The sequence below is a fragment of the Lissotriton vulgaris genome, chromosome 2_1, assembly GCF_964263255.1.
Source record: "Lissotriton vulgaris chromosome 2_1, aLisVul1.2, whole genome shotgun sequence".
NCBI classification, from domain to species: Eukaryota; Metazoa; Chordata; class Amphibia; order Caudata; family Salamandridae; genus Lissotriton; species Lissotriton vulgaris.
This window is the reverse complement of record NC_141687.1, coordinates 690,718,082-690,744,993: the sequence shown is the minus strand read 5'-3', so window position 1 is coordinate 690,744,993 and position 26,912 is coordinate 690,718,082. Positions and strand designations below refer to the sequence as shown.

Below are 26,912 nucleotides of genomic sequence, written 5' to 3'. Positions count from 1 at the left end.
TGTCGACTATACAGCTGTCTTTGATCAGTTAGACTGGGGTGTACTATGGAGGAAACTCCAGGAGTTGGAAACAAATGGCCTTCTACTGAGAGGAGTACAACAACTGCATGCTGGGATTTCGTAAGGATACACTTTGGGAGAACTGAAGTATGTGCCCCCAAAGATATACACCAAATGTGGCCTGAAGCAGGGGAGCCTTTTATCTCCAAAGCTGTTTAACATTTATATGGGAAAAAACAGAGACTCGTCTGAAGGAGGTATACTCTTCCCCTCAAAAACTAGTGGACATACTCATAAATGGTTTAATCTATGCAGATAATACTTGATCAAATGACAGTGGTGTGCAACACATATTGGATAATGTTGCCCAATTTATTTGTCTAAAACAGGCCAATTGCTTATGCCTTCAAAACACAACTCTTTAGCATGAGGAAAATAAAATCTGTAAAAAAAATAGGTTTATAGAGAGGGAGTAGTTTCTTACCTGTAACTCCAGTTCTGTAGTGGGGGTATCTCTGTTATAGTCATACTCTAGTGAATAGTCCCGCTCATGTGCGGGGACCCCGGAGCAATCAAAAATAATCTCTTAAGCGGTCTTCATTGCAATCCTGCATAGACGCTTAAGAGAGAATTAAAGACAAATAATGCAGCCTATACTTAAAAGGCTACACTGTCCAGTACTTCATCTAGAAATACAAAGGATATTCCACCAACATCCTTTTCAACACAGTCTGCCAAGTTTCACCCATAGAGAAAGTTCCCCTTCACAAAATCCTTGGAATCATAGAGAGGAAGGGATGGACAGACAAACCCCCCTAGGCTGCCATTATGTGGCTCAAAAAGGGATACAGGGCCTTTAAGAAAAATTCCAAAACCTTCGGTATCTCAGAATGCACAGCACTTCCCTCCACTTTCAGTTCTTTTTGGAGGTGTATAAAGCTAGACCTGTAGCATTCAGTACATTATCATTTTCTCCACCGGAGAGGAGGGCGGGCGCTTATGACTATAACAGAGATACCCCCACTAGAGAACTGGAGTTACAGGTAAGAAACTACTCCTTCTGTAGTAGGGGATCTCTGTCTATAGTCATAATCTAGTGAATAGAATGGCAAGCCCATCCCCACAACCAAACCGGCGGTGGCGGAAAATGACAACACCACTACTGTGCAAACAGATTTCGTAAAGAAGCCTGCCCAACCTGAGCATAAGCTCTGGCATCAGAGTCCAGACAGTAATGCTTTGCAAAAGTATGGACCGACTTCCACGTGGCAGCCCTGCAGATGTCTGCAATGGGGACATTACGGGGCAAAGCAGTTGTAGCTGCTTTGCCCCTGGTGGAATGAGCCTTAGGCTTACCCCCTAAGGTCTTATTAGCCTTTTGATAACACAACTGGATACAGGACACAATCCACCTAGAGATGGACTGTTTAGAGGAAGCAAGACCAGTCCTGACCGACCCATAATTGATAAACAATTGGTCTGAACCACGAATATCCTTGGTCTTATCCAGATAGAATTTCAACACCCTTCTGACATCCAGGGAATGAAGAGACCTTTCCGCTGGAGTGGAAGGATTCTGAAAGAACGTAGGTAAAGTTATAGTCTGGTTTACATGAAAATCAGAAATCACCTTAGGAAGGAACTTAGGGTGAATACGCATCACAACCTTAGCAGCATGAAAAACAGTATACGGTTCCTGTCAACACAATGCCTGAATTTCACGCACCCTGCGGCCGATGTGATGGCCACGAAGAACGCCGCCTTCCATGACAGGTGCTGCAGTGAGGCCTTATGAATGGGGTCAAAAGGTTCCTTCATCAGCCTGGACAGCACCACATTCAGTTCCCATGAAGGCGAAGGAAGCCGAACAGGAGGAAACACCTTCTTCAAACCTTCCAAGAAGTCCTTTATCACAGGGATCCGAAAGAAGGATGTCTGTGAAGGACATTTCCTGTAGGCAGTCAGTGCAGCAAGATCCACCTTAATGGAATGGAAATTAAGGTCAGACTGCTCCAAATGCAAAAGGTATGGAAGGATGACGTCTTCCTTGCATGCCGTTGGATCATAGTTCTCGGACTTGCACCATATACAGAACCTCTTCCACTTGTAAGCATAGGAAGTCCTAGTGGAAGGTCACTTAGCCTCCTTCTATCTCAGGAGCCATGCCGCCAAACTCAAAGGCAAGAGGTTGGGGTGCACCATCTGCCCCCTGAACTTCGTGAGAAGGTCGGGCCTGCACAGCAGCCGCATGTGAAGAAGGAGAGACCGGTGAAGCAGGTCCGTGATCCACCACTGTCTGGGCCATTCCGGAGCAATGAATATCATCCGCACCCTGGATTGGGACAGTTTGTTTGATGAGCACCGCCGGAATCAGGGGAATGGGTGGAAAAGCGTACAGAAAGCTGTTCGACCAGTTGATCTATAACGCATTCCCCAGAGTCCCCTGCTGGTAATACCTGGATGCGAAGTCTCGGCATTTCCTGTTTTCGGAGGTGGCGAACAGATCTATGTCTAGAGTGCCGCACCTGGCGAAGACGCCTTCGAGTACTTCGTCGTTTATGACCCACTCGTGGTTTTCCTGAATCAGTCTGCTGAGGGCGTCTGCCTAAGCTTTTCTGCACACCTGGCAGATGGGTGGCCGTTATCGTCAATCCTCTGGCTAGCAGCCAGTGCCAGATCGCCTGAGCTTCCTGGGACAATGTGCGCGATCTCGATCCCCCTTGCTTGTTGAGATAATACCTTGTGGTCGTATTATCCGTCTGTACAAGCAGAGAGTTGGTCCGGAAGGACAGATGAAAGGCCTTCAGTGCCAAGTGAAAAGCTCTGAGTTCCAGGAAATTGATGTGGTACGTTGACTCCATCGGGGACCACAGTCCCTGGATCTGTAACTTTCCGGAATGCGCTCCCCATCCGTGGAGAGAAGCATCCGTCACAATAGTCTGAGAGGGAATGTCCTTGTGGAACGGAACCCCCTTGAGGAGGTTCTCCGCCTAACACCACCATCTCAGGGACTGCTGAGCATGTAGAGACAACCGTATCCTGTCGTCCCAGGTCCCTCGTCTTTGGTCCCACTGATCCTCCAGACATTCCTGCAGCGGCCTCATGTGCAGGCGTGCATGTGGAGTGAGGAAGATACAAGAGGCCATCGACCCCAGTAGAGAAGACACCGTCCTCACTGTTGTAGATAGAACAGTCGTGAGAGCCTGAGCCTTCTGAAGGATCGATAAGCATCTCTCCTCCGAAGGAGACACGCTTGCTGACAACGTATCGATCAATGACCCCCAGGTATTGTAGGCACTGGACAGGAGTCGGGACCTACTTGGACATGTTTATGTGCAAAGCCAGCTGGCTCAACAGAGCGGCAGTCCTGTTGAAGTGCAGTTGTGCTTCCTGGAAGGTGGAGGCTTTGATCAGCCAATCGTCCAGGTACGGGTAGACAAACACCTTGTTCTTTCTCAGGTGTGCTGCCACCACTGCCATGCACTTTGAAAAAGTCCTTGGAGCAGACTTCAGTCTAAACGGTAGTACGGTGTACTGATAGTGATTGGTGCCAAACAGGAAGCGCAGGAACTTCCGGTGTTTCCGTGCAATGGGCACATGGAAGTACGCATCTTGCAGATCTATCGCGCAGAGCCAGTCTTTCCTTTGCAGCTGAGGGTAAATCTGGTGCAAAGATAGCATGCAGAACTTCTCCCTGCAAATCCATTTGTTTGCTTGTCGCAAATGCAGAATGGGCCTGAACTCGTTCTTGTCTTTCTTGCGCACCAGAAAGAAGCGTGAGTAAAGGCCCTTTCCCCTTTGAGACAGAGGGATGTCTTCTATTGCCCTTTTCCTTAACAGGGTATTGGCCTCCGCCTGGAGCTCGCGTAGTTGGAACTGCGAGCAAACCGGTGGAATCGCGAGGCGGGCTGATGAAACGAAGACTGTATCCATTGCAAACAATATTCAGCACCCACTTGTCATGAGTAATTTTTCTCCACTCACCCAAGTAATGTTGTATGCTTCCCCCCACCGGAGCGGGTAACGGACGAGGGGGAAGTAGCACCTCAGGGCTTAGACCCGGCCGGGCCCTTATTCGCGGAGGAGGACTGCTGCCCACCTTTGCCCCTCTGGCGCTTCTGGAACGGTCGCTGCTGGTATTGCTGCTGCTGCTGTTGCTGCTGTCCAGCCTGCCGACCCTGTCCTCTGCCCTGCGCACCGTACCGCCTCTGGAACGGGCGGTAGGTCTTCCTTTGTTCCTTCGGCTTCTCTAACCCGACAGCCGTCAGGGTCTCAGCCTCCACCTTCATGCGGGCCCTCCCCTCAACTGCATGTCTGCCGAACAGGGTCGCTCCAGAAAAGGGGAGATTGGCGACCCTCTGTTGAGCTTCCGGCTTCAGCGACGTTAGACGCAGCCAGGCGTGTCGGCGCAGGTTAATACCGTGGCAGTACCCGTGGGCTGCCAACAGCGAGGAATCCGCTGCGGAGCTGATTATCTGGTTAGAGACCATCAACCCCTCTGTGATGATCTCCTGGAAGTCCTCTCTGCGTTCCCTTGGAAGATGTTCTGCGAACTGCTGCAGGGACTCCCACAATTTTCTATCGTACCGCCCCAACAACGCCGAGGCACTGGCGGCCTTCATGGACGTGAAGGCCGTACCACATACTTTCCTGCCCGCTGAGTCTATTAATCGACTCTCCTTGTCAGGAGGCACCGTTGATGATGGCGTGGTGGAATGTTGTTTCCTGGCTGCCGTCACTATCACTGAGTCCGGTACAGGGTCCGAACGCAGAAAGGCAGGGTCCGACTCAGGGGCCTTGTACTTCTTTTGTAGCCTTGACGGTGCAGACTTCGTAGAGGCAGGCGTGAGGAAGAGGTCCATGGCTGGTTCTTCTAACCCTGGCACCAAAGGCAGTAGGGGACGAGACAGCTGTTTCTTATGCAGGGTCTCAAATATAACTGAGGTTGAGGGCGTGGGAACCGTCAGCGTGATGCCCAGTTTTGCCGCTCATCGCAACAAGACCTCCTGAAAGGAGGCAATGTCGTCTACCAGAGACACCCTCGTCTGAGGGGAATCCGAAAGCGTCGGTGAATAGTCCCTGGCACTGGATGACTCCGTGTGGCGGGACCTGTCTCTCCTGTGACGTAGTCTGGATCTAGTAGACGACAGACGATCATCTCTGGACCTGCTCCGTCCGGAGCGGGACCTCGGCCTCCTTGGTCTTGGCCGATCCACTGGCCGTACAGGCGCGGGTTGTGGAGGCTAAGTCAGCAGCCTAGGCCTTGGAGGGCCTGAGGTTGGCGTAGGTTGATGTAACGAGTAAGACCCTGGAGGAGGAGGCGGAGTTGGAGTCCGCAGAGGTGTAGGTGTCCTCGGAGGCGGAGCAGGTGTAGGCGCCCTCGGAGGAAGGCCCCTAGGTAACAGAGGAGGCGGTGTTCCATGCCTAGAGGGTGAGTAGGCTTGTGAGTACTCCGAGCCCGGAGACTGTTCCACCCTCTTTCTCTTTGGCTTCCGTACCCTTGAAGGGGACCTCGAAGCCAACCGCCTCTTTGACGAGCGACGGCGCCGCCACGACCGGGAGCTCGTGGTCTAAGAAGAAAGGCTGATAACGGAGTCTTGGGACTCTGTCCTGGCCTTAGAACGCCTTCGGCACCTGGACTCTCTTCTTCTCGACTCCGATCTGTTCCTTGACATCGAGCGCGTCGACGGAGAACTCTTCGACATCAAAGATCTCTTTCTCGGCGTCAATGAACGCGTCCTCGACGACGAACGTCGAGTCGACGACAACCGGCGGTGTCACCTCGACGGCAACCGCCGGTGCCTGCTAGAACCCTCTCGACGTCGGTGGTACCTCGACGACGAAGTTCTCTTCAACGTCGACCTCGTCGGAGTTCTCGACGTCAATCCCCTCGACGTCAAATGACGACGCCTCTTCGACCCAGAGCCCTGGGGAGACGGGAAACACACCGTGGTCATTCCTCTCGACGCCGACGTCGAGGCCATCAACGTCGACGGAGAACGATGTCGTTTTCTGGCCTTTTCTTTACTGGGGAGCCCCCCAGAGGCCTCAGCAAGGGCAGAGGCATGCCCAGACCCACCTTGGTCACGCTGTCTTCGCTTCTCCAATCCTTGAAGCCGAGTCTTCTCCCTGTCCCTTAGGGTCCTATTGGAGAACTGTTGGCAGATCTCGCAATCCTCTGGGACATGAGAAGGGGACAGACAATGAATGCACACCCTGTGCTTGTCTGATTTGGCCTTCTTTCCAGCACACTCTGGACACCTATCAAATAGGGTTGGCATATTTGATAAAATGAGTGGCTAAACGTACTAGAAAAACACCAGCAAGAGCAGAAAGGGCCAAAGGACGTCGAGTGAAAAACTCTAAACACTTTAAAAGTGTAAAAAGATTAAATAAACACCCAAAAAGGGAGAGCTCAATGCTCCAGGGTCCTGCTAGCAGGAGCCGGAAAAAAGAACTGAAAGTGGAGGGAAGTGCTGTGCATTCTGGGATACCGAAAGTTCTGGAAAGTTTCTTAAAGGCACGGTATCCCTTTTTGAGCCACATAATGGCAGCCTATGGGGGGCTTGTCTGTCTATCCCTTCCTCTCTATGATTCCAAGGATTTTGTGAAGGGGGAAGTTTCTCTATGGGTGAAACCTAGCATACTGTGTTGAAAAGGATGTTTGTGGAATATCCTTTGCATTTCTAGTTGAAGTACTGGACAGTGCAGCCTTTTAAGTATAGGCTGTATTATTTGTCTTTAATTCTCTCTTAAGTGTCTATGCAGGATTGCAATGAAGACAGTTTAAGAGATTATTTTTGATTGCTCAGAGGTCCCCGCACATGAGCGGGACTATTCACTAGATTATGACTATACACAGAGATCCCCTACTACAGAAGCAGGAAATCTCTACAGCAAAAGATACGGCTTTCAGTGCCATTAGCAAATATAGACAACAGTTCAAAATTGAAAACTAAAGTGCTGTTCATTTTACATGTCATAAGAAGCTGTTAGGTCCAAGGATTTTCTGAAACATTATCTCCCAGACGCCCACCATCAGACAGTTCCAACTTTGATTGGATGTTCCACAAAGTTTCAGAGTGGCATGATGAAAGGAAGGGATATTAGGATGGGTACTGTAGTGAAGGACACCTGGAATGAAAGAACGGCACAATAAGTCATGATTCACCTGGAAAACAATGAGTAATTACAGCTTTGCAAGATTCCCAACCTTACAATTTTCCAAACCTTAAATTACCTGCAAAGAAACTGTGTAAGAACCTTAGTCCAATATCTGTTTTTATGAATAATTTGTTTTGGCTGGCTAACACAATTGTATTTTATCCTCAAGAATTAAACTGTTTGTTAATCTTTAAAACCTGCAGGCACAAAGCATCTGTAGAGGGCCTTGTTACAAGTGTTTTTGTTTTCTCAAGCAAGAAGTGTCGCTATGAGTTTCTGTCTGCAACCTGTTCCTAATACAGTGTATGACCAATGATTTTGTTGTTCCCTTCCCAAGTTTGAACCCTTTATAGTGTCCTCCTTCACAGGGGATAACCAACCTTAATTTTTGTCACTCACTCTTCACCTTAAAATAAGCTCATTTCCCAACAATTCAGCAAAGCTTCTAAGACACATTTCCAATATAAGCGTCCCTTTTGCTTCTTAACTTGAAGGCAAAGATTATTTCCTAGCCATTTGCAATCCTCAGGCTCCACACAAACCCAAAACTGCTGCTCTCAACTGTTACCGAACTCCAACTTTTCTCTCACCATATGTCTTGCTAGGAGTCGCTGTTCTACAACTGCCTTTCTGAAAACACTGTCAATAACGGGCAAGTGTTGACCAGTGCAGGCAGCTTTTAAAGAAAACCTGCCAAGATGGCCACCTAGAGTTTGCTTAATCTTGCAAGATTTGCAAAATATTATGGGTTTACTGCAATGGTGGCTATTCGGTTGATTAGTTCTCAGCAATGGCAGCCATCTTTGACTAGTTTTTGACAATGGTGGTCACCTTTGATTAATTGTCACCAGCAAAACCACCACCACCAACAACAACAACAACTTCCTTTCTGGTGAACCTGTCCACAAGGTTGGGCACACCAATTCTTGGGACTTGGAAGATGGGTTGGGTTGACTGGCCTCCTGCTCGCTATTATGTGAGCGAGATGGACAGAGGCACTGAACACAACATTACTCCCCCATCTAAGCCCATGTTGTGAAGTCAATGTGTTATTTTTTTAAGTAGTCATGAAGCGACAAAGAAAATGAGGAACATGAGTAAAATGTGCAGGCTCCAGTTAGTCATTTTTGAGCCCACGACCTGCCCAAGAAATCAAATAGCAAGTTTGACAGTTACTCTTGCGTATGCCATTGAAGCTTTTAACATCATATGTGACAGGTAACTTGAACTGGAAAATGACTGGATTTACTTGTTTTATAATTTCAAACGGTTCTAGAACTCGTGGATGGAACTTAAATTTGTACTTGAACTGAGATCACTACAGAACTGAGTAAAGTGCTAGAAATAGACATTCCGTTAGACCCGAAGCGCATCCTTTTGGGAATGACTAATGATGTGGACCTAGCCCGTCCACTGCTAATCCTTTTAGTACTAGCCCTAGGTGTGACCAAAGGGGACTTGGCCAGGTAATGGGGGGGCGCCAGATACACCCCAGCGGAGGGGTCTCGACATGTACATGGCAGCTGAAAGGGTCACTTACAAAGCGAGAGGATGCCCGAAAAAATGTCATAGGGTGTGGAGTAAATGGAGACGCTATCATGGTCTAGATGGAGGGCTCTGAGGGGACAGGAGTTTATCCACGTTGGCTTGTTGAGGGAGGATACTCTCACTGTAATTAAGAGGGAGGGGGGTATGATGAGGCAACCTGCTCTGAAAAGAACATTTGCATTATGTTGCTGGGACATTGCAAGCTGACGACAAGGGAGGGATGTGGGGTTGGGAGAGCTGCTTCATGATGGTATGCTAGGTTTGTATTTTGCTATGTGGACAAAACAATAAAAATGTTTCTAAAAAAAAAAAAATTGTGCTTGAACTAAGTACAAATCTTTGTTGACAACCACACCTTGTCAGCAGCTTGGTAACCGGGTCCTTTTTTGTCAAAGTCTGTCAGCGAACGTTTGTTATTTTTCTTTTGCATGAAGAACACTCTTTCTTGTTTGGTGCGCATTGTTCGTTAATTCTTGAATTTAATCGGAAATATGATGAACTGAGTCATCCAATTCAGGGATTAGCAATTATAAATAGTGAGAATGAAAGGCAAAGTTTAGATAAAAAAGAGAGGAATGTGTTGATGAATGTAGAACAACGTTATATGCAAATACCTCAAGCTAAAGTATATCTTCCCAAGTCTGAAGGGCATCTTTAAGAAAGCACTTAAAATTTTGTTAAATGTATTGGTTCACCCTTTCCATTTGTGCGTCACTTTGTGGGCCAAAACCTGTGGATACACATGCCTGATTCCCAAAGTGTGAACCACAGGTTTTCCAAAAGTGAAAGATAAATTGTGTGTCTCGATCAGATATAGGGGTTCGAGGAAGACCGTGTAACTTGACTTTATTTTCTAGCATCAACTGGGCTCATTGGGTGGCTGTTTGTACTTCTTTTCAAGCAATAAAATGCCATTTCAAATAGTCTATCAACCAACACCAGCGAATTTGTGGTGGCAGGCAGACAATGAAATCCTGCATGCATTTGGGTGTAGGTAAAGGGAGTAAGAGTCCCTTATGTTTAGATAAATCTGCTTTGGCTTGGGTACAGATTTCACAATCTGTCACATATTTACCAACATCTGAATTCATTCCCAGCCACCAAAAGTGTCTAGCTACAATTTCTTGGGTCTTATCTTTTCCTGGATGGTCTAATAGTGGGGTTTTATGGCACATGTTATTAGCCTGTAAGCTTAGAGGTTTATGCATATAATTTAGATCTCTCAAATGATATATTGTCTCTGATTCTTCTGCTTGGTTCTAATGTGGCTCAATTTACTAGTTCTGTCAATGGAATTGCTTTCTTTAATATCTTCCAAAAGGGCGTGCACAAAGTTAGCACCAATCATATGTTGAGCAGGGATTATATTTGGAGTTTCTGCTTGGTTTATAAGGCGGTCCCATTCTTTTTAGCTTGACAATGAATCTGCTTTTTGATTTTCTGACTGTGCCTGAAATCTCACAAAGTCAAACCTTGCAAAGAGCGTTAATGCTCTAGCTGACCTTAACCTGTGAACTAGGATGGTCCGTAAACATGGTGGCAGAGTGTTTTCCTCCCAGTAGATAGTGACGCCACTCCTTAAATGCAGTTTGGGTAGCTAGAAGTTTTTTATCTACTATAATATAATTCTGTAACACAGGGTTGAACTACTTAGACAGATAAATCACATTTTGGAGCTGACCTGTCTCAGAATGTCTCTGTGAGAGGATAGTGCCTATGGCTTCGTCAGAAGCATTTGCTTTTATTATAAAGGGCATCTCTACATTTGGATGCTCCAAAATGGGTGCCAAAGTGAGGGCCTTTTTCTGGGTTGTAAGGGCCTGATCATCTTATCGGCACAATCTAGAAATGTTCTCAGGTAATACTTTTGTAATTGGGGCAACTGTCGCTGAGAAATTGTGAATGAATCTGACATTAAAAGTTGACAACTCCAAAAACTACTGTACTTCATTTTGTGACCTTAGCCATCCTTCATTCCAGCCATGCTCAGCCCCTGAGAAGTTAAAACTAAAAACATTCCACTTTGATGACATCGAATTTGAATTGAGACACTTTGTAAAATAGGCAATTATGTTGCAATGTACTCAAAATGGTTTTGTTTCTGACTGAATAAATTAGAATATGGATGTTAACAATTTGTTCTAGATATTCTCGCAGAACATTGTTAGCAAAATTAATTAAATGCTGCCAGGGCATATCCTAGGCCAAACAGCTTTCTTCAATATTCATATGGTCTAAAATGGGTCAAGATACGGTCTTCACCTTATCTCCGGCTCTAACTTGGACCAGATGTTAGGCACCATGTAGATCTGTTTTGGTGTGAATTGTTGCCATGGGCACCTGATCCAAGAGAACGAGGCTGAGTGGAAGAGGATAGCTGTATTTTGCTATAACAGTGTTCAGTGCCCTACAGTTTAGGCATGCGGGCAGTGGTTCATTTGCCTTGGTTATTAAAAAAAAAGCAGAAGTTGCAGGTGACTTTGATGGCCGGTAAAACAACTTTATAGCTATTTGGTCAAATGTTCTCTCCGATTAAGATTTTACTTCTCTTAGGCATATATATCGGCAGCACAAAATTGTTGGGCAAAAAAACTAAATCAGTGTGTCAGACATAGTTGCGATGTGGCTGAAGAGTTTCAGCAATTCACTCACTGAAAACCTCTTCAAGTTCTTTGTATTGCACGGGTATCTCAATGTCTTTTTTCAACGTCTGTGGCAACTGTATGGTATAAGTGAGTCACAGTTCGTTCCACATAACTGCAAATGTCTTTCCAAAATGCTTACCTAAATTCTACAACTCACTGTTTCCGATCAATGACTGGGTTGTGGAGCATATCTCAAGGCATACCAATAATTCACTTGAATTGAGGTGCATCAATGACATACAACTTTTTTTAGTGGGACAGTCGCTGTTCTTTACATCAGAGGGTCATTACAGTAATTTGTCTAATTAAGGGTCCAGAAGTCGGCATCGTCCCATCTACAGCTCAGATGGCTTCAGGTCTAATCTTTTATTAGGTCTAAATCTAGCTGCTCTAAATATTTGGCATCAATAAAATTGCCAGTAGCTCCAGAATCAATCATAGCCTCTCGCCTCTTGAACAGCTAATTAGGGGCTTAAATACTGGCTTCTAAAATTAAGTGTGGAACAACATTTTGTTAAATTTGGCCACAGTTTTTTCAGGAGATAACATAGTTGTTCCCAAAGCAGACTCCTGATTCTGTAGCTTGACTTCTAGTTCTCCACCATATTGATGTTGCTTGATTTGGTGCAAGTTGACAGTTTTTAATAATATTGCCTTTCTTACATAAGCCATTTTTGTGTCTGATATCCTGTTCATCTTTCATTAAAGGGCTTCCAACCCCTCCCATTTCCATTGGTTCTGTACTACTGAACCTTGGTGTTGATTTCTCGTGAGATTTAAACAATGGTTTGTTTTCTGGCTTTTTCTTCTCCCCACGTCTCTGGAAAAGAAGATGATCTAATCTTGGGTCAGGTTAATAAGGTCAGCACAGGTTTGTGATTGAGGGTCAATGTGTGCCAAAACATATTTCATGTTCTTTTTTAATCCTTGGTAGTAGAGGGCTGCTCCCTTTTGTAGCCAACCAATCTTGGCTAGTAGTGCAATCAATTAGGTTAAATATGAAACAACTTTCGGTCAGCTGACATGGTTATGGTTCGACTAATGCTTTCTCAAATTCAGATTAAACCTGGGCCAGTTTTATAATAATGGGCCATATTAATTTACAAGAGGCACAGCCCAAGAAGCACCATCACTGCCCAAAAAGTATGCCAAGAAAGCAGTCCTGGACTGTACATCAGGAAATGTTTAGGTTGCACCATGAAGTACAATTGTGCTTGTGTGTGACTTAGTATCGTCTCCTGAGAACCTTTCGGGGCTGCAAGTGGCACTGTAGTTGGAATGGTTACCGAGATTGACCCAGGAACCACTGTTGCCCACATACTTTACCTATCAAATGATAGAATATGTACACTTGGGTTTTCTAATCTGGATGGATCTGGTTAGCTCTACCTGCCAGTGTTGCATTTTCTGTCCTTGAGGCCATGATTTCCTTTTTTAAATCCACAATCATGGCACTGCGGCGCTCCGAAGGGAAGCCCGTGTGCGCCCCGGAGGCGGCTAAGGCGGCAAACGCTGCTGGTGCTACTATGACTCACGGTGAGCATATCATGTATAACAGCCTAGAGTTGAAGAGGCTTAGAGGCTTATGCCTATATTGAATTGCCATAGCTGTATAGAGCCAGGTGGGGACAGTAGTATCTTGAAGTCCAGCAAGTGTAAGTGGACTAGTTCCATCTGCCCAGTTAGGGAGCCCGAGCCCATTGTAAGAGGGGAGGAATTGAATTCGGAATTGGCTGGGACCCATGGGCACGAGTATATTAGACTTTTTCTACTCAATGTACGCTCCCTGAATAAAAATGCCCAACATGTAGCTGACCTCATAACAGACTTAAGGTTGGACATTTTATTTCTAACAGAGACTTGGCTTACGGAAACATCCAATCCCACTTTGGCAATAGCTATTCCCCCTGGGTTTACTATTTTGAGGAAAGACCGAATTACTGGGAAAGAGGGGGCATTGCAATGATCACTAAAAATTACATCTCAACCAAATCAATTCCTATGGATGAAATCGAGGGGGCGGAGAGTTTGGGCTTTCACTGCACTTTCTCCGCCCATCAATCTCTGGCGGGAGCACTAATTTACAGACCTCCCGGGCATGCAGGGCTGTTTCTGAAGAGTGTTTCCAATACAATAGCACCACTTGCCCTTAGATTTAAACATTTTATGGTTGGTCCTGGCTGATTTTAATGTCCATATGGACAACTTAGAGAGTCCTGATGCTACTACATTAGGCAAGGCCTTGAAATCCTTGAATTTGGTCCCCCTTGTTACTAGACCTACTCACTAAAAAGGCCATACACTGGATCAAGTCTTCTCCAATACCCCTGTACAAACAGAGGAGCCTATTCCCTTAGTTTGGACAGATTATTTTCTGTTAGGATTAAAGATAGCCAAACGAATAAAAACAGCTCATATTATGGAGAAGCTGCCTTCTTTTAAATCAAGGCCCTTTTATAAAATCACCCCAGAGGCCCTGAACATTGAGCTCACTGCGCACCCTCTTCCTTTGTGTAGTCTGATAGAGAGTGATGTGGCTAGCCTGGAAAATTGGATAAAGCAAGGTGTTGAGTCGTTGACCCCGCAGTCCTCTGGTCCTTTACGAACAACGAGAAGACCCGCACCTTGGTTTAATGAAACTTTCCGGAAATGTAAAAGTGCTTGTAAAAAGTTGGAAAGAGTGAGGAGGAAGAATTTTAGTATAGATAGCAAAGTATTATATAAAAGGGAGCTTAAACTGTATCGCCATAAAATTCTGGAGGAAAAGAACATTTTCTTTGCAGTCAAGATTGAGGAATCAACTAACAAGAGCAAAGACATTTTCAAAATCATAAAGCATTTCACGTCGCCCACATCAGGTGTCATTAAGCGTCATGTATCTGATACTTGGACACGTCAGTTAGCTTAATTTTTTTATAAGAAAATAGATGACATTCAAACATCCTTAGTTCCTTTGTCTAGAACGCTGGCTAAACCGCAGCTACACAGCTTCAATCCGATATGTAAAGCTTTCCTTCTTCAGTTTCCCACTATTACTTTTGAACAATCCCTCAACATTATGAAGAATTTTAAATCTTGATCGCCTTCGGATCCTTCCCCTGCCAAATAGTTGCGACTGTGGCTGATATCATCAATCCAGAGGACAATGCAGCTCTGAATCTGTCATTAAGCAGCGGCCAGGTACCATCTATTTGGAAAAGGGCCAAAATACTGCCCCTGCTTAAGAAGCCTACAGCTGACCCTATTAGTATCCAACTACAGACCCATCTCGCTCCTGCCTTTTATTTGCTAAGACAATTGAAAAATACATGAATTCTGTAACCACCAAATTCATTGAAATAAACAACCTCCTCCATATGAGTCAATCTGACTTCCGCTCAAATTTCAGCACAGAGACTCCTCTACTCGAGATCTCGGAATCCATCGAAGAGACTCTCAATTTGGGTGGGAGAGCGGCATAGATATTGTTAGATCTTTCGGCTGCCTTTGACACTGTGCCCAATGATAGACTCCTACTGAGACTGAGAGAGTGCGGAGTGGGTGCACGGTGTTGGAATGATTTTCGTCCTTTCTGGATGACAGAAGTCAGGAGGTCTGGACTCCCCCTTTTCCTCCTGTATGCCTCTCATGAAGGTTGGTGTTCCACAAGGGTCTATTTTAAGCCCACTGTTGTTCAATCTGTATATGGCTCCCCTTGCCCCTTTGGCTGAAGATGCTGGTGCAATAATTATATCTTATGCTGGTGATACTCAGCTGTTGTTTACCTGTAAAAAGGGAGAGGATTTTGATGGGGAGAAGATTAACAACTGTTTAAGAGAGGACATTGCTTGATTTAGATGCAATCAGCTACAGTGCAATACTGAGAAGTCTGAAGTGACCCTTTTTGGATCTTTTGCCCTAGACGCTTGGAGGCAGTGGTGGCCTTCAGATATGTCACCCCCGCAGACTTCTGCTGGCGTTGTGAGAAATCTGGGGGTAAAAATGGATGACTCACTAGATATGAAGAAACAAGTTCAATCGTTCGCAGGAACCTGTTATGGCATTCTGAAAATGCTCCGGAGATTTTTGCCGCTTCTTTCCCTTTCTCATAGAAGGATGGTGGTCCGAGCTCTCATTACCTCAAGGTTGGACTACGCAAATGTCCTCTACTTTGGCCTTCCGGAGTGTTTATTGAATGAACTTCAAGTCGTTCAGAATGTTGAAGCTAGATCTATTCTTATGCTGGGCCCGAGAACACGGATCTCTCCCCATTTAAAGAACCTACACTGTCTGCCCATTAGCCGCACAATCCAGTTTAAGTCGTTGACACTGGCCTTTAAAGCTTTGCATGATATCGGAGCACATTATATTAGGAGACGAGTGACTTTTTACACACCCGGGAGACTTTTAAGATCATTCCGACAGCATATGATGAGCGTGCCTAAATTTGCACGCTCCCGCAGAGGTGGCCATTCATTTCAAGTACAGGTAGCTCATCTGTGGAATAAGCTACCAACTACAATAAGACAACTTGCAGATGTATAGCTATTTAGGAAACAACTCAAAACCTGGTTATTCCAGAAATAATTTCATCATAAAAGTTGGTCCTGTTTTTCGGTAGCGTCCTGTTCTGCTTAGCGCCTGGACACTCGATTGAGTAGCTGTGCGCTTTACAAATACGCAATAACATAACATAACATTGAGATCCTTCAATGAGGCCATTTGGTAGGAATTGTTCAAGACGATCTTTTATTTCGTGGGCCTGTAATTCTGTCCGGTTGAAGGATCTTCTGGAGCAATACATCCCAGAACCCCACTTTCTTGCAGGTCTGACTGATTGGATGTTCTACAGAGTATCAGAGTGGTCAGATGAGAGAAGGAATATTAGGGAGAGTATTGCGGGCAAGGAGCCCTGAAGCAAAAAAAGATTACAAAAAGTCACGATTACCTGAAAAGCAATGAGCAATTAGTGTTACAAGATTCCAGAGACAACCTTAAAGTATTTCAACCCCTTAACCTGCCTGCAAAGTTCATTTTCTAGGAAAGTTTTCTTCATAGGCTTCCTTATTACTTCATACCTTCAAGGCAAATATTATTTCCTACCTTTGGTAGAGCCTTGGTTTTGGAATCCACAGGCTCACACAAACTGCTGCTCTCAACTGCTCCTGAACTCCAAATCTTCTCTCACAAGATGTCTTGCTTAGTTTCCTGAGGGAGACCACTTTCACCACTGCTGTCCTAGAAATGCCATCAATAACTGACAAGAAGGATGTCGAGAGCTCACGTAGTCTAGCGGGAATTGCCTTATATTGCAGGATTGCAGCAATCTTTGACTAGTTCTTGGCAGTGGTGGCCACATTTGACTAGTTGCCGTCAGCAAAAACCATCACCGATCTTCCTTCTGGTGAACCTTTCCACAATGTTGGGCACAACAATGTTTGGCAGATGGGTTACATTGACTGGCCTCCTGCTCACTATTGAGTGAGCGAGATGGGCAAGGACACATCTCATGACAGAAGTATTTTCACAATATTTTACTAATTTCAACCCTACGGGTACCTGCTTGCATTCTCCCATGTATTTTATATGAATATGTTGAACAAAATCAGTTGTTTCTTGCCCTTCACTACGAGTTCTGTCCCATGAGATGAATAAGCTTTTGCAGACAGAGAGGACCTTCTTGTGTCTCTTGAAGGCTATCAACCTACTTTATGTTTTGTCTGCAGCGAAGAAAACTGTAGATCCTAATATATGACTGACCAGCCTAAAAGAACAAGCTACTTACCCATGGTAATGCCTTTGCTGGTAGAGACTCTATCTTACCACAGATTCCTCACCTTGTGAATCCCCCCCAGATAGTAGACTGGATCTGTAAATATTTTATAGTAATTCTGTCATGTGTCGATATGTGACGTCATGCGGCTCCATGTTGGATCAGTCCCACCCCAGAAGTGACTTTGAGGCCACTAAATCTGTGAGTTCTGCTTGCTGACATCAGTTTCTTTCTGATCTCTGTCCACACTGTTGGACGCAGAGCCCATAGAAATTAGTATATGGCAGTTTGCAGATCTCTATATTGGGATCTTATTAATAGACTGTATAAGTCCATTCCGCAGAACGGGAAGTGGGCTGGTAAGAAATTTGTAGTTAGGTAGAGTATTTACCAGAAAAGGCATTACCAAAGGTAAGTAACTTGTTCTACTGGTAGACTTCTAACTGCAGATTCCACCCCTTGTGCTTAAATACCAAAGCATTAAAGGACTTGGCCTGATCGCTGGCCAAGATGGCGGCACTAGTCTGAAGCTCCAGCAGCCCCACTCGAGGGATACGAAGAAATGGGCCCATAACCCTATTCAGTATGATCCACCTCCAGCAACAGTGCTGAGATGACCTCCTGCTGCGGATGTGGCGGGCTGGGTATACAGGATGGCATACAGAGATTGGAGATGGTGAGTGTGCGGGCTTCCCAGCCTACCTCGGAGGCCCCGTTGCAATAGGGTTGTGCCTGCCAGTGTCTGCTGGTCCCCCCATCCCGCGCCATCTGATTGCTGTGCTGGCCATCTCGCCCCAGACTTCATCTGGGCCCGCCTGAGGCACCAAACTGTGCTTCCTGGGGGGCCACTCCTTCACCCTGTTGAGCCCCCATCTGCTGCTGGATGTTGTGGCCACATAAGGATCCTCGGTGGCGCTGAGCCAGGCCCCTCCCACCATCCTGCTCCTGCAGTGACTGCTGCCCGGCGCGACTCTATAGCAGCTGGCGGATGGGCCTATGTGCACCAGAACACACGGAATTGCTGGACTGCCGGCTGGTGGTTGATTCCTATCCCCTGCTGTGAGTACTGTTAACATGTGTGGCACTTTGTGGCAGACCGGCAATCGCCCCCCAGTCTCCTACGTGGGCAGTCCAGACGCCAATCCACAACCCGGGCCTTGTGTGCGCTCCCCAACCCTAGACCTTGCCTCCGGGGCATGCCGCCTCAACTTGTCTGCTGCATGCCTATATCTATGGGCCCTGTGGTGGCCCAGTATCTGCTCCGCCCACCACACCACATTGCTGCTCACCGGCCTGATTCAGCTGTCTGACCAGCGAGGTGGCGTAGGATACTGCTCGTAGCTCTGGGTTCTATAGCTTGGGTGGGCAATCATCATCCAGGTGCGTTACGACATGCCGCCTCTGCTATGGTTCGTGGGGACCCTAAGAAGTGGAAACTGGCTTTTGATAGACCTTGACTATCCAATATGCAGGAGCCCGTGCCCATTGGGTGCTGTGGGGGCTCTGAGACCGAACAAATGTCCAGGAGGGGCGCTATCATGGCAGAGCTGAGGGGAGGCTTTCGGGCCATTGATGGCAGGCTCAACACCCTAACTAGGCACCTTGACACCTTGGCGGGACGGTTGTAAGGGCCCGCCGCCCGGCTTGATGCGGCTGAGGAGAAGATCTCTGGCCTAGAGTAAGGGGCGACCCAGACCACCAACCTCCTAGAAAAACTGGAGGTACTGCTGAAAGCTGTGGCAATCCAGAACGAGGACCTGGTGGCAAGGTGGCACCGCAATAATTTGCGCATGCTAGATGTTGCAGAGACCACTGACACCGGCCGCATGGGACTATTTGTAGAGCATCTACTATGCTATCTCCTGGGCCAACAACATTTCACAACCACTTTTGCGGTGGAAAGAGCCCATTACTCCCTGGTATCGCACCCCTACCCGGGACTCCCCCTCGACCCACCATTGCCAAACAACTCAATTTTCGCGATCACAATATGGCCCTCAGACTTGCACTCAAAACTGTCCTGCTCCACTGACATGCGGCCGAGATCTTTTTATTTCCAGACTTTACCCAAATGGTACAGGACGCCCACCGCAAATTTGTTGATACCAAATCCTCACTCGGGAAACTGGGTCTTCGATATGCCCTGCTGTATCCTGCGAGGCTCAGGGTAGATGTTAATGGGAAACCCTGCTTCTTATATACTCTGACGTCTGTCCAGGACTCAAACACTCACACACAACTGGGACGCTCCGCTATCGAGAGGTCTCCTCTGGACTCCCTGTCAGATTCCAGTGCAGACCTTTTCCCCTCCATCTGAGCTGGGCTATTCCTGGCCTACGCTATCTGACAGGCTGCATTCCACATGCTAGTGCTGTATTGGGATCCTCTTTGCACAGTGCAACTCTGCACTCGATACCCATTATTGTTCCTCTTGGCCCATTTCACAATATGTTACTTCTTGATCTGTATTTTTCCCCCGGGCCACGGTCATGGCGATACCACCCTGCAGTGGTATGCACAATTATGATTGATTTTTTGTTTGGTTGAATTGTTGGGCAGTTTATTTGGGGATTCACCAGTGCTTATATTGCCTGGTGTAGGTGGTGGGAGGGATCTTGAGAAAATATTTGTTTAATGCTGCTGTATTCCCATGCATTCCAACTGACATGTTTTACATTAAAAGCACGATTCCACTATGTATTGAGCACTCATAGATGTTACCCACATGCACCCTTGATTCACAATTTATAGCATGTACACTGCTGTCATGGAACACTAGAGGCCTTAACAAACCTCTCAGGGGCAAGCAAGTCTTGCGATATTGTACACGTCACGGCGGGTACAAATCACCTTCCTACAAGAGACCCACCTTCTTCTAGCAGATTCCACACCTTCGCATCCCACTGCGGGTCATACTGGTATTTCTCTTGTTACAGCATCTACTCTGGAGGAGTCTGCATTTTGATTCGTAAAAATGTCCCCTTTCAGCCCTCATCCATAATACTTTACAAACATGGATGATACCCGTTGGTGACTGGGACTTTGGAGGGCAAATTGACACTTTTGGCAAATATTTATGTGCCAAACGTTGACTCCCTGTTTTTTTTCACACATCGCCAAACTGGACTTTGGCCATCTCATATTGGAAGGTGACCTTAATCTTTTAATGGATGCATCCCGCAACTCAACAGCTGGCGCTCCAACTGGTATTCCACACTCCCTCTGTATCCTAAAAGATATCTGTACTACTCATACTCTCCAAGATGTATGGTGCCAAAAGGGTGCCTCCTCACAGGCATTTACCCACTATTCTGCCCCACATGCTACCTGAAGATGCATTGATTATGCCTCATTTCGCTGCAATAGGCCCCTGGCTGAAATGGGTCCACCACCTAACGTGCACACTTTCCTATCATGCCCCAGTGCTAGCCACATTCCATTTTCCCCTTCAGGGAACTCACGCCAGCCCTTGGCAATTCCCCACGCTGGCCCTACAAGACACAATATTCTGCTCCACTTTACAGGAGTCGATCATGGACTATTTCAAACTGAATGAAGGCTCAGTGGCCACTCAGGCCACACTCTGGGAGGTTTTTAAAGCATGCATTAGAAACATTTGCATTTCACAGCAGTATTAGTTATTGCGGGAGATCCATAAGGAAATAACATGAGTGGAAAATGTCCTCACACATGTTGATTTCGAAGCCCATCCACCTCTTGCTACTGCACATGTGCTTAAACGCGCTACGCTCCTGACAGATTACTGAGATTTGGGGGACCGTGACGTCTTGTCCTTTGGGAAATATGCCAGGGCTCGCAAGTACAGGGAGGGCAGCGTCCAGGAAACTCTATAGCTCTGCTGCTGCGACCCCCCCAACCCCTCCAGACACCTCCTACATTACAGAGCTACATACTGAATCAGAATCTCAGATAACCTCAAATATTGACATACTTGTCACTCTCCTCCGATCTTACATGCACCTTTACACCACTAGACTCTCCGGTGACCTCTCTGACCTGTCTGCCTACCTCAATGAGGTGTCCATGGTTGGCTTCACCACAGCACAACGTGAAATGTTTACCTGTTCCCAATCAAAGGTAAGCACACATTAAATGTAACAAGGCCACCCAGAGTTGCCCAATGTTATCCTATTGGAGAGGGAGCCCTCACAGTAGTGAAAAACGAAATTGGAGCTTTTCACTACCAGGGCATGCAAAACTTAAAAGTGCGTGTCTAGCCTTTTAATTTCAATGCACCATGTTCTTTGGACTACGAAGGGCCTACTTTGGGGATGAGTTATATGCAATGAAAGTGGAGTTTAAGGCTTAGCAAAGGATGTATATTGCCAAGTCGAATTGGCAGCTTAAAACTCCATTCAGGCTGCAATTGCAGGCCTCTGACATGTTTCAAGGGGCTGTTTAAGTGGGTGGCACAATAGGTGCCCACTAGTAGCATTTAATTTACAGGCCCTGGGTATATGGCATACCACTTTACACTAAACTTATAAATAAATTAAATATGCCAATCCAGTGCGAGCCATTTTTTAAATGTTTAAGGGAGAGAGCACAAGCAATTTTGTACCATTTATCATTGGTAGAGTCCTAGAGCCAACAAAAACAAATTTCAACAAAAAATGGAGGATAAAGTAAGCATGGGCGAATTTTGCGAATCTCGCGTTCGCAAATTTTGCGGATTTGCGAACTCGCAATCCGCAAAATCCGCGAATTCTCGCGAATTTGCGGATTTTTTTTGTGTGTTTGCGCGGGTTTCTGCCAGTTCGCGAGGGTTTTGTACAATGTCGCAAATTGCGAACTTACCTGTCGGGTCGCAAGTTTCGCGAACTTGTTGTTTCTACGTGTCCAGCCTGTTTGGGACACTCTTCTTCATCACTGCCACTCTCTGTCACCACTGCCACTCTCTGACTACTCATGCCACCCTCTGGCCCACCCATGCCACCCTCTGTTTCATCACAGCACCCTCTGGTTGTCCAGTCAGTGTACATTATTGTGGCAACGCAAGCACACCTTCCCTGCCTCAAGTGACCTGAATTAATTTGGGGCTGATTAATGTGTCACAGAATATTTTTTTAGCTGGCACCTGCTTCCTTAGTGCTTCCTGATTAGTGATCTTTTGCACTTGCTAAGTGCTTTCATTGTTGCAAAATTAGTTACAACACCTGCCCTGCTCCAACTGACAATAATGAATTAGGGGCTGATTAATGGATTTGAACTTCCAGCCTGGCTCCTGCTTGTCTCCCTTAGCTGTAATTCAGGACCTTTGTGGCATATGTGTAACTATTCTGAGGTTCAGAGCAGGGTCACATAATAGTTGCAACTGGCAACTGAACTCTGGAGGGGCCCCTCAGGAAGCACTACAGGAAATGGCTACTAATGATGAGCCTGAACTTTTGAACCTGGTAAGTAGTTTCAGTTTTGCTAAGATCGTATTTCTGCAATTTTGCACTTATTCGCGGGGCGCGAAGTTGTACTGGGAAGCCGCGAACTCACGCGAACAGTGCGAGCAAAATCCGCTGCTCGCGGATTTTGCGGGAGATTCGCGAATCTCGCGGATTGCGAATTTACCGAAAATCCGCAAAATCCGCGAGCGAAACGGATTTTCCGCCCATGCTTAGGATAAAGGCAAAAGGTTTGAGGGCATACCACCCTAAAGCTGACAGGTCTAACAATAATGCTTTTTGACATACTCTTATCTGCTGCAGTATTCATTCAACCATGCTTTTGAAATGTGTAAAATATAGTGCTCCAAGTATAAAATGTATAGCTTATGCTCATTTGCCTTGCTGTATAATGCTTTTCTACTACAATGAATACAATTTGCCACGTCCAGCTTAACATCTTTCTTTTGCTCTTTTTTTCTAAGTGCCAATGTACTTGATGGTGGAGATGCAACCTTTCCTCCATTAGCAGCTTCTCCTCAAAGTATGGACAGCGCTCTTCAATCTGGAGAAGGTAGTTATATTCTCAATGGTTTTAAGACTGTCTTTTAAAATAAGTGCCTTTGCTTACAATCAAACAATTTAGCCTACCTCCAGTGATTGGCGTTTTAGCAAATAATTCATCTAAAAACAATATGCTAATCCGGTGGATACGAAGGTCCTTATTAGCGAGCATTACCTACCTTATTATCTACATTTTGGCCCACTAAGAAAGTTCATGTACCGTTTACAATGTATCTTGTTAAACCTCACACTGCTATGTAAAGCACTCTGCTGCCCTGTGACTATTACTCTCAATGTACTTCAAATACATAAATGGTTGTTGCTGAAAGGAATGAGGCACTTGCATTCAGACAGGTTACTTTTTGGCATACTGTTCCACACTTGCCATCATGCACTCTTTGTTTATGGTATCGTAAGAACTTTCTGTTGAACGGAACCTCAAATATGTTCCTCAAAAAGATCATGGGTTAGCCCTCAGCTCCATTAGTATTCTAACTTACATTGAAACCCTAAAGTGACAAGTTCTTCATTCTTTAACTACAATGGAGAACTATACATTAATTTATCTTTTTTCTAGTGTATGCTAGTATTACATTGTTAATAATATTTAGTCAGCATTTGCTCTCACTTGACCAATCTTAATCCCCAAATTATTTAGGGTGCTTCATCTTCCTGCAGGTTTTTATTTTTCCTTTGTGCCACTTACTGAATTGAATATTTTTTGTGAATCCTTTTATTTTTACTGACCAGTAGAGAGCCCAGTTTTCAAAATGCAGGATAGCTACTAAACTAGAAGCTGAGTTTTTGCTTTTTGTGAAACATATGGTACGTCCTTTCTTGAACTTCTCCATATTGGGAATTCTTTTTTTTGTGTCATAAGCAATGCTATTACACAACTCCATGATAAAGACATATGCGGGCCTTTTACGGGAATTGCATATCTGTTAGTGACTTGAACCGCAGATTCCTTACCTTAAAGTATTCCCCAGGCATCAAACTGGATCGTGAAGGGGAGGAAGGGGACAAAATACCAAAAATAAATAAAAACACTTAACCTCCTCTCCGTGTCTCTCTTCAGTCGTCCCTCCGCTCCAGCTGAAACAAGGAAGCACACCAGGCTCCCCTAAGCCAATCACAACACTGCAGTGCAGCCTTGTGAAGGGTCTGAGTGCTGTGGTTCTGCACTCAAATAGGCAGTGGGAGCCTGGGCGTGTTTCTCACCAGGCTGTGCCTTACAGCCTGGTGGGGAACGTCCGAATTGCAAATAACTGTTTGGCCGGCCCAAGACGGCCGGCCAAACCGTCATGTGCACTTGGAGTGTGCAAACCACTCCTCTACCTGTGCCACCAGCCACACCCCACCCTAGCCCAGCACCAAACCTATGAAAACTAAAATGATAATAACTTTGTTATTAACATTTTATTTTTCCTGCTCTGAGAGCAGTGGGGTGACGATCCTCTGCCTTAGTGGATGAGCCACCCCTGTGGCGTCATCTGCGCCGGATGTGATGTGTATGGTGCATAGAGAGGTGAATAGCAAAAGTACTAAGTGCATTTTGTGAATACCAAAAGTAGTAAGTGCATTCTGTGAATACCAAAAGTAGTACGTTTAGGATTTTTTCTTAAGTTAATTCTGTGAATCGAGCCCTTTGTTTCTTGCGTAGGGACGTTATTCTTCAAATGGAGGTCAGTCGACACTAATTACCCAGCACAAACAGCGGAATATACAGGCAGATCAGGAAACAGCTACGGGGTGTAAGGTTATTTCAAAGCTCGCTTCTACTTTAATTGCTGGCATTAATGCCCATAGTTACATTAAATAAGGCTGAGGTACAGCAAGTTCGTTTTCAGCTTCTCTCATTATTCACTATTTCAAAAATTGTGTAAACCACACAAGGCGCAAATATTAATCCTTTTCTCAATAGAATGGCTAAATGGTGTCATCAGTCCGATACATCAGTATTTGTTTGGTTTGCTAAATACATTTGTGTTAAATTGTAATAAAAACAAGTCATATCGCAGCACACATTAAATAGAAAAATTACTGCAGGTGCTACAAAAAGGTCCCATCCGACGGTTCCTGGAATCCCTGGTGGAACACGAGCAGGAGCTGGGAAGATAGGACGAATGATTGCCGAAGAAATTATGGAGATTCACAGGTAAGAGGATGTAATGTAAAGCATACTTAAGGCTAGGGTGACCAACTGGCATGGGTGCAAATTCAGGACGGTGAGTGCAAAAATTCAGGACAAAGGGTCAAAATTCAGGACAAAAATTCAGGACAGGAGGTCAACATTCAGGACAAAACTTCGAGACAATAGGGACTACTCATCCATTCACGAATCCATCCATTGACCCGATTACTCATCCATTCTTTCACTCATCCATCCATCCGTTCTCTCATCCATCCACCCTTTTACTTCTTCACTCATCTGTCCATCCTTTTATCCATCTGCCCCCCTTTCACTCACTCATCCATCCTTGCCAGGGCCCGCCCTAGGGCGGTACGATCGGGGCTACCTCACCGGGCGTTGACTTGGGGTGGGGGCACCCTGTTTGCAAATATATTATGGCTCCAAACTACCTACTGCTGTGTTCCTTGAATCCAACAATTTTCACACATCAATAAAAAAAATTTAAGATAACTCTGGTGATTAATGTTCTTTCAGGAGAGAGACTGAATTTTGTCTAGGGGATCTTTAACTCCTCATAAGGTAGCTCAGAGGGTTAATTGGGCTGCTGCTAAGAGCATGTGCCATTCAGATCACAACGTGCACATAATGTTAATAGGTCAATGGGTTACTACTTTTATCAGAGAGATTTGTTTGTTACTTGCAGTTTATAAATTGAAATCCTAATTTAGAACAATGAGCTATTAACTGTCATCAAAGAGCAGCATGCAAACAGCAAGGTGTATATTAGACATAAATGTTTTATTTTGCCTGGTCTTTCCTTAACCAAATCTTGCAAAAAGGGTTCATTTGGGTAGAAATTAATTATTATTATTAAAGAGAACCCCTAACGATTATTTTTTTGTTTTAAATTCTGAATGTGTGCTTTACCTGACCAAGGACCCTTAAACTATACTGCCTACCAGTATGGATGATATGACTCCTACATCTTGTTATCCTCTATCTTATGTAACATTTCCTATATACTGATTTACAAGTGTGATTGTCTCTGTTAAATGTGTCTATGATGTGAAGTGCTCTGACACCTCACACTGGTACGAGTGGTACTATAAAACTAAATTAATCTGAGAGATTGGTTATGGAGACTTGAGGGGCACTTTTAAATGGTGGTAGTGAGGGAATCTGTGGCAGCAGTGGTCATTGGGTGGTGCCAACACACATTGTCGCACATCAATTCATCAATCCATCCATCCTTTCACTCATCCATCCACCCTTTCACTTCCCCAGTATCTACCCTTCCACTCATCCATCCATCCATTCTTTCACTCACCCATCCACTCTTTCACTCACCCATCCACTCTTTTACCCATCCATCTACTCTTCCACCCATACATCCATCTATTTACCTTCTCTCATCCATCCTTTCTTTCATAATCTATCCATTCACCCTTTCATTCATCCTTTCACTAATCCACCCACCTTTTCACATTAAGAGCTGAGCTATTGTCTGCAGAGTTGCAGACAGAAGAGGCCCAGCAAGAAATTCACCTCGCTGTAGTTCCTAAAGCAAGGGGTGGGGTGGGGGAGGGTTCACTATGCCCCTATACATAGGCAATATGAAAACGTTGTCATGCATGTTGCACAGTTCCAGTTTGTGAGGTGCCTGTGGCATGGTGTTGTTTCCAGGGATTTAAGTGGGGTAAAAAAACTGG

At 45.5% G+C, this 26,912-nt stretch overlaps 1 protein-coding gene across 2 annotated transcripts in view; it reads left to right on the top strand.

Annotated features, from left to right (window-relative positions):
* Positions 1-26,912, top strand: part of BMAL1 (basic helix-loop-helix ARNT like 1) — a 415,934-nt gene that overhangs the window by 293,725 nt on the left and 95,297 nt on the right. For both annotated transcript variants that reach the window (XM_086955926.1, XM_086955924.1), the window contains 2 exons: positions 22,991-23,079; positions 25,119-25,227. In XM_086955926.1, the coding sequence (XP_086812052.1) occupies positions 22,991-23,079; positions 25,119-25,227 (198 nt within the window). The remainder of the gene's footprint in view (positions 1-22,990; positions 23,080-25,118; positions 25,228-26,912) is intronic.